Source organism: Monoraphidium neglectum (genome assembly GCF_000611645.1).
Source record: "Monoraphidium neglectum strain SAG 48.87 unplaced genomic scaffold scaffold01749, whole genome shotgun sequence".
In the NCBI taxonomy this organism is placed as follows: Eukaryota; Viridiplantae; Chlorophyta; class Chlorophyceae; order Sphaeropleales; family Selenastraceae; genus Monoraphidium; species Monoraphidium neglectum.
The window spans coordinates 4,847-13,531 of NW_014011879.1; the positions used below are offsets into that span (position 1 = coordinate 4,847).

Genomic DNA, 8,685 nt, shown 5'->3' on the forward strand with positions numbered 1-8,685 from the left:
AGAATGAAGAGAAAGCTTACAAGTTGCTTGATTTTGATTTTCTTGGTGGCTCGTGCTTGCTGATATTGTTGCCCCTTATGTGTATGCTTGCTGGCAGATCCGTTGGAAGCAAGGTTAGGAATCAGGAGGTCCGAGAGAGAGAGAGAGAGACTACGCAGGCTGTAACGCCCGCGTAAATTTAGGAAGAGGGGGCTGGCTTGCGGGGGCCGAGGCCGCCGCGCCGCCCCACCACCAACTCAGGAGGTCCGCTCTGATGAGCGCGGGGCCGATGGCAGTGATACTATGGCATGACTAACTTATCTATCTATCTTTCGGCGGCCCCAAACAGCTGTCATACTCTCCACCGTGTGCAAGGTGAGGTACTTGAACAGATAGAGCCTTGTGTTTTTCTTTGGGTTTGTTCCCCTAGGTCGACCATGGCCGTGTCATGTCCGCGTAGATTGTGCCTTCCATTCCAAGTGTAATCACATGGAGGTGAACCGTGGGGACCTGTCCACACCTCCACCGCAGGCACAACCGCAGCTCGCGCGGCAGCACGGTGCCCCACTTTTGGAGATAGAGCCAGGCGGCCGGGTGCAGGCTGGGTGCAGTCTCACGTTCCAGCCGCATGTACAGCGTATTGAGGTTGGCACCCAAAACGTCTCATGCATGTTGCAGGCCAAGCGCTTCAGCGCTTCACGCATGATTTGGCCAACTGTGCCCCAATACGCATGCCTGGACCTGGCAACATGTGGCTGCACAGCAGCCTTGCAGGCTTGTTTTTTTTGTGTTACTTTGACCTACATCACCCTGGGCTCTTCAATATCGGCGTTGTTGAGAGACCTTAATATTCCAATTGAATAATCATAAAGGCCGAAACCAGCCGGATTAGCCTCCATTGACCCGTGTTGGAAGCTGTAACCCGGGTTACAAGCCAGGGATCAATAATGCGGTATAGTACGTTACCATCTAACACCGTTGTTGTTGTGTAGTACCGTACAGGTTCCCCGCTGGTCCACCGTATTGAACATCCCTGGGGAGCCAACCGTCCTCGAAGCGGTTACATGTACAGTGCATTTGTACATGCCGGAGGTAAAAACAGCATCGCGCTGCGAGGCGGGATACCAACATACGCTGCATAATTATCATGTTCTTGTGCTCATACGCTGTGGCCTCGCTCACGGATTAATTCTGGCCAGCCATGCCACACACGTGCGTGTCTATCCTTGCATAACCGTGCACGCACCCGCGCAATAGCTCTGCGAGCCTGAATGGTGTGATGCAGTGTGTTCACCGCGTGAACGTGCAGTGTTGTTATTACCAGGAATTTTCCACAATTTGTGTGAGACCCCCAGGTCTTTCCGCAGTATGTGTTGCTGGCTGTAAGGCATTTATGAAAATTTTGCAATACGATATATACGCAGATGGTACATGTAGAGTACCGCCGTTGCTGCCGACACTGAGCCGCCCTGCCTTCATCTGCTGCCAGTGAGGCGGCTCTGCTGCTTTCGGTGCATGCGTGCAGCATCTCTGCTGTTTGCTGACAACCCCACCGTTAAGGCCCGCGCCAGCAGGCCGTGACGCCCGCGCCAGCAGCACGCCGCGCCGGCCGCCGCCGATGCCACCACCGTCGCTGCACGCAGCAGGTCGCCCCTCGCTCGCTCAACCACCCGTGCCATCGCCGTCAGCTGCCGCCGCCGCCGGCGGAGGCGCTGCCGGTGTGCAGGCGGCGGTGGTTGCCGCATACGAGCAGAACTACAGAGGAGTAGATTCCGGCTGCTTTGAAACTGGCGCACAAATGCTTCATGCTGAGGTGGCGCGGCTGCGGGCGGCGCTGGAGGAAAAGCAGCGGGCCAGGGCGGAGACCGAAGCGGCCCTGCTGGCTGCAGCAGCCCAGGCAGGTGTCCGAGGTGGCGGGCGCTGTGGAGGTGGCCGCACAGGAGGCAGAGTTGCGCCTACGCGCCAAGTTGGAGGCGGAGCAGGCGGCCGACGGAAGCGGTGCGGCTGCGCGTGGTCGGTGAGGCGGCCATTAGGCAATCCGCCTGTGGCGGAGGTTTGTGGCGGCTTGATGCCAGGGGTTCTGAACCCGCCTTGGCACACTGTGGCAGGCTGCTGCGTCGCAGGGCTGCGCAGCGGCCTGCTTGCACGCACTGCAACAATCGTTGCAGCTATGGCTGATTGCAATCAGCCATAGCTGCCCCTGCGCCAGCCGTATATACGTAGCCGGGCAGACGGCTACCAGCAGTCACGCACCGAATGCCTGCCAGTGCCGGCTGTGCATGCTGGGGCTACCGGAAGGGTGCGTGCGTGTCATGCGTCTGCTGGGTGCAGCAGGCTGTCAAGAGATTCTGCCTAATGGTGGTGACCTTGGCTCGGGTGTATGTCACACGACACGTTGAGAGCAGGACTCTTCAGCTAATCAACTGACGGGCAGCAATCCCATCATGAAAAGTCATCAGAATCCTCATCTGCTACAGCAGGTCACACATCACACAGGTAGGTTAGGTTCCGGTGATCACCCATCATGACCACATTCGTTCCGGGTTACAGCAGTAGCTGGCGGTCAGCTGGTGTGCTTCTTTGCAACACGCAGGGTGTGTTGAGCTGATGCAGACAGCATCATTGACATCCGGCCCTGCTGGTGGCAGAAGTCAAGCGCCAGCGGGCCCTGCAGCTCAGCGGGTGCCCCACTGCTTGCTCTGCTTGCTTGCAAACTGGCAATACGCTGTGCCAATCGTTGCCTGATGCCCCTCTACCTGGCCGCAGCGCCGCATCAAGCTTTTTTTTGTAGGCATGCATGCTGTGCAGCTTTGTAGCCCACGGCGTGTGCAGGCTGCAGAGCACTGCTCTGCTGCAATACCCTCACACGCACGGGACAGCATGTCCTGGGCACGCAACCTGAACCACTCCGTTATTTGCAAAACAAGCGAATTTACTGCATTGATGAACGCAAAGCAACAAGCGATGATGGAGCTGGAGGACCCCGGCAAAAATCGAGTGTCAGCTGCTGCTGCAGCGTCAGCGGGGTGCGCTGGCCAGATGCGGTAGGTTACTGCGGCATGCAAGGGTCACGCGGAGTATCAAAACGCAAGCTAATGTTCCTGATACGACATGCACATCATTATATAGACGTGGAGCGATCTTGGAGCTTTGATCTTACAAGCGGGATGTCGGGCGTCGCCCGCTCAAGGTCGGCGTATCTGGAGCATCGCAAGAAAAGGGCTGAGGCCGTGGGTGTCTGTTTGTGGGCTGGAGGACACGCAGGATGCTCCTCAATGCATATGGCACCCTTCAAAAGCTGCATATGGCGCCACGCTGCATGCGTTGCCTCTGGTGTCCCGTCTCACACCCTGGGAATTCAGCTCGTTCTTTGCATACTGCTGCTTTTGCGGCCTCTGCAGGCTGGCGCAGGAGCGGAAGAACTGGCGGAAAGACCACCCACCTGGTCGGCCGGGGGGCGGGGTGGGGAGCATGTGCCCTTGTGCTAGGGGCCAGGGTGCCTGCGCGGGGCGTGCTTGTGTGCTTCATAGGCAGCATCCTGCACAGAACATCCCTGTTTTTTGATCTGCGCATTGAGCGAGAAGCAAGGCACGGTGTGCCTTAAAGCTGGCGGTTGGCGCCCAAAGCGGCCAAACCCGCCTGCACGACTGCAGGATTCGTGGCAAAGCCCGCCACGCTCCCTGACGGTGAGGCGCCCAAATTCCAAATCGCATGAATCCGCCAGCTGTCGCGCACAACACCCTGCTAGGCAACGCGGCGCAGAGGCGGGTGTGCAACGCGAGGCGCGCAAGACCTGCGGTCAAGCCACCTGCATGATGCATCCCGCTCCATCGTGACACATGAGCCGCAGGGTCCACCGACCTGATGACCTGGTCTTGCCTGGTCCCGGGGAAGGAGGGCACGGACTGGGAGGTGCGCGCCGCGGCCCCGCTGTTTGCTGCGCGCGTGCTGGCTGCGCTGTGCCGGGCCGAGCCGGGCTCAGCACCGACACCCTGCGTTGTGTGCGCTGCCCCTCTCTGCCATGCCTAGACTGCTCTGCTCTGCGTTGGTGTTGGTTGGACTCCACGAGGCGGGTGCTGAGCGCCCGCTTTCCACCCTGCGTGAGCCTGCCACCCTTCCCGCCCTTTGGGTTACTGACCCCCCTGCGCCCCCTGCCTTTTGGTGCCTCTGCCTGTGTGGATCTTCCTGTTGCAGGGGGGCTTGTACCCTGTGACGCTGCGCTTTACAGAGGAATACCCAAACGACCCACCCATATGCAGGTATGCAGAGAAACCCCTTTCCCCCAACCTCGGCTGCGTGCTCCCCCCTTCCTCACATGCATTCGTTGCAAGGCACCCAACTTTTGATGAATGCAGCTCTGTGTTGGCGCTCACAGAAGCGCAATCTGCCTGCGTATCAGAGGGCACATGTCGCCTCAGATGGCTGGGCACGTGGGGAGCCCAGCTCTCGTGGGGGGTCCTTGCTGACGGGCATGCATGCGTTCAAGTACCGTTCACTCCGTGACATCACTCTGCCTCTTCGCTGAACAACACCTTCTATCCTCCAGGTTTCCGTCAGGCTTTTTCCACCCAAATGTGTTTGACCATGGACAGGTGTGTGCACGCGCATGTTCGCGCATGTGCACACGCTTGTGGCTGCGGTGCGCATGCGTGCGCACATGCCATGTCTGTGGGGCACACGTGCTCTATACAACACAGCCAAATGTGCCGGCTGTGTTGCAAATCAAACGTCATACTACCTCACCCCTTCGGTCACTGCCGTTCTGCAATCCTTATGCCTGAAACCATTGAACACCACACCCTCCCATCTCCCACGCCCCTTTATCCTCAGATCTGCCTGAGCCTCATCAACGGTGTGCAATGATGCAAGACCGGCAGCAGGGAGATTCGAGGCAGTGCATGCAGGGTGGGGTCAAGGAGGGGAGGCGACATGCACCCTTGCCTGCACTGCCCAAGTTTGCCAGCTGGTGGGGGCGCATACTGCAGCGCACTGCTGTTGGGTCACATGCGGGCGGCGCGTGCGTGCGCTACCCCTGCAGCAGCAGCCACAGCCAGTCAAACCGGCTGCTCACCACGACATGAATCCGTCTGTTCCTGCATGCACACCGCACCCGCTTGCAACGCAATGTGGCTTGCGCGTGGTATTGCATGTCAATCTGGTTGTCACGAGTGCCTTTCTCGCTCGTTGCCACAACTGCCCCTTTTTGCTCGTCACAGACTACCAAGACTGGAAGCCAGCGGTCACACACAAACAGGTTTGGTGGAATGAAAATGCCACAAGAGATACAAGGGTTAGAGGTCAATCTTGGGACAGGGACAGTTTATCGCTTTGGCGCCGAGTGCCGCTCTGCTTGCGTTGCCTGGCGCCGACATGTCCAGCTTGTTACTGCCAGCTCGTCCACAGTTCAGCCTTGTCCGCGCAGCGCTGGTTCCTTGTGGCACCAGCAAGCAGCGCAGTCCAGTAGGTTGCACACCTCTGACGCATGCGCCCTCAACCCCACTGTTTCCTACTGCTCGCCGCGCCACTGCTTCTGCACTCTACTCCACCCGTGCCCTGGTTAGATCCTGATGGGCATCCAGGAGGTGAGCAGTAGCGCTCTATGCACAACTGGACGCAGATTGCCCCTTGCATTGAGGAAACTCAATCCCCTGGGCAGGCTTTGCAGCATGATACGATTCAAGAATGAATGCAGCGTCTGATGAGGGAGCCTGATGGGGCAGCCGCAGCGCCCAGGTGCCTCCGATGCTGCACGCAGCGGTGCGCAATCGCGGTTCGGCCACCGTTTGCTTTGGTCAGCACGAGCGCCATCGCCATCCAACGCAACACCTGTGGCTTGACGGCTCTGCCGTATATACGCGACGCCTCTCTTCGCCCACCCACCCTGACCCCCCCCTCTCCCCTGCAGCTGCTGGACAATCCTTACGTCCTAAGCCCCGCGCAGGTGGGGCAGCGGGGCCGGCCGACTGATGTGCGCTCTTAAAGATTTGATTGGGGCGGCAGGGTCGGCATCTGGGGGTGCCGAGGGACGCGGCGGCCAGTGGTCAGGTCGCCACGTCACTCGCGCAATCCGTCCTGCTTGCCAGCGGTCATGTTGTCACATCGAAGGCCACGCACCTTGCCCACACTGCTGCGCTTGCTATTCTGCAACTGGGTCATCCTGCAATGGGTGACTTGCGCGTGTTTGGCCCCACAAACTCTGAACACCTTGCCACCACGACATGATCAAACCTGACGTGCATGTGCGCTTCAGGACTATGCCACAAAGCTGTTCAAGTCCAACATGGCGGCATACAAGCAGTGAGGGGGCGCGCCGCGCAAGCGGCGTCTCTGAGTCCTTCGTTGGCGCATGCATGGGGCCTCCTGCTGCTCGGAATTTGACAGGCGCTGCAAGTTACGTTGCGTGGCACGTCTGCATATCAGTCAAAAACGGCAACGTCGCCCCTGCAACCAAAACCCCCCTCTGCACACGCACGTTCATGACATCCTCCCACACACGCGCCCATGCACACGACTGTGCGCGCACAAAACTCCTGCAGGCACGTCAAGGCAATGGTGGCGCGCTACCCTGCGGACAAGGGCGACAGCTAGCTGATGAGCGCAGGCGGGGCAGGGCGGGATTACCACGAGAGTAGTCCTTGGCAACCCCATGCACGCCGTCCCCAGGGCGGACCCATTCCATGAATGCAGACCTGAAAGTGCCCTATGCCAAGATGGAGTGCGTGCGGGTGGAGCTCGTCATTATGTGTGGGTTTGGTGGTCAGGCGCGAATGCCTGCTGCGGCCTTGTCTGACGGGCAGCTTCAATGCCTTTGACGGGGCCCCCATGGGGGCCAGATTTGGCGACAGCTGGCTTACCCGGGTGTGGCACCAGGCATGTCCAGGGCCCCACCTGGTACGCACCTTTTCCTCGGCTCTCTGGGAGGGCTTCCACCCAACACATGACTCATGTATTCGCCCGCCTGTTTCTTTGTGAAACTTCCACAAGAAACGAGTCGACATTGTGTTGTCTTTTGCTGTCAGGATGTACGCCCCACCCTCTGTTCATTGTGTTCTTCAACTTTTGCAATGATCAACCACACCTAGTTCCCACACCGCACCTTCGTTTTGTTTGTTGCTGCCTTCAGAGCTCACAAATTGCATACACACATTCTGGCTCGCCCGCCCCCCCTGCCATGCCACAACAGGCCTAGTGCTAGCAAACACATATAGGATGAGCATTCTATCTTGCATCTGAACGCTGCTTGGCGAGGCGGTGCCTGGCCCGCACATTGACACCTTCTAGGTTGTATGCCGCCTCTACCCAGCTGTATGTAGGGCACTCTGTCTTTCTCTCTGCCCTTCATGCCCATGCCACGGTCTGTGCCCCACTGGGTGAAGGGCACACTCCACATGTTGCATGTCAACCTATGTCAACTACAATTCTTGCTCATGTTGCGAGCTTGTCGTGCACACTGGGCGCCTGTGAGCAATGGGCTCCAGGCTGGCTGGCAGCCCAGACAGATGCATTGCTTGTCCTAGATGAGCGTCCAGCTTCCTGACTGGGCGCTGAGTGATGGCAACTATCACTCTTAGCTGTCTCAGGCTAGCTGCTCTGGGGATTGCAGCTGTCGCTGCGCATGCTATGGCATGACCTTCGTCTTCCCCAAGGCTGAGTGGCAGAAGGGTAATCAGACAATGGATTACACGCGATAAAGACTCACAGCAAAGGTGCAGGGGAAAGGAGGCTGAGCAACTGCTCTCGCAGTTGCCGGCCTGGCATTAAAGGCGGCGAGATCCAGGCAGAAGGCGGAAGGGCAGGCGGCGTCTCACTCGGAGATGGCTGCGCACTTGGCGCTGGTTGTGCGTGACAAGCTCAAGCTTTGCAGTGTGCCCTGGGGCGCGAGGGCGACGCTGTTGAATGGACGCCTCACCAAACGGCAGATGGCAATGCGGCCCGCGGGAAGCTCTCACAGAGCTCCTTTGACAAAAGGCTTTCCCCCCGCAGTCACCGCAAGCGTGCTTTGAATGGCAGGGTGCAGGCACATACAATGCGGCATGGGCGCTGGCAGTGGTTAAGAAGCGGCGGGGCTGCTGCAGGTCACATCAAGGTCACCCCGATGCATGGCCTGACGACATCAGGCAGTAACCAAGCTTGAGTGCGCAAACACAGGCAGCGGATGTCAGGCACGGAGTGCGGCATCGCCCAAGGTGATTATGCAGCTCAAAGCTGTGCGGACAGGCGCAGCCGTCAGGCGCCCCGCGCTTGGGCCCTGTCAGGCGCCAGACACGCCACATCCTCAGGCATGTTTCACCTCACTGCCCGCGCCGGCGAGGGCCGCCTGCACACATAGCGGCCCAAGCGGCGCGAGTAGCAGTGCAGCTCGGCCGCTGGGCCCATTTGGGCCAGGGCGGCGGCTCCAGGGCGCGGGATTGGGGCTCCTAGCTCGCATCCCCCATGGCCTCTGTTGTGGGGGTGTTGGGCCTCACGCGGCCGCCTCACCTCGCAGCTCAGCGCCCACTCGCGCCATCTTGGCGCGCAGCGAGGCGCTGATGACGTCAGCCGTCGGCGGCAGCGCGCCCCACTCGGCCGAGAGGCGCGCTCTGACCTGGTCAAAGTTCTCCCACTCCATATCATCCACGGGGCCGCTGTTATACACCACCTGGAACAGGGGAAGGGGTGGGGCCGGATGGCAGACACTGATAGATGCTTGGGGGGTGCCTAGTGTGC

General features: G+C 59.5%; 1 protein-coding gene across 1 annotated transcript; it reads right to left on the reverse strand.

The window, feature by feature from the left end:
- Nucleotides 1-8,440: 8,440 nt before the first annotated feature.
- Nucleotides 8,441-8,617, reverse strand: MNEG_8898 (hypothetical protein; the record flags this gene model as incomplete). The annotated part of the gene is made up of 1 exon (XM_014042631.1): nt 8,441-8,617. A coding segment is annotated over one exon (177 nt), but the record flags the coding sequence as incomplete, so codon positions are not given.
- Between the last annotated feature and the right edge of the window lie 68 nt (nt 8,618-8,685).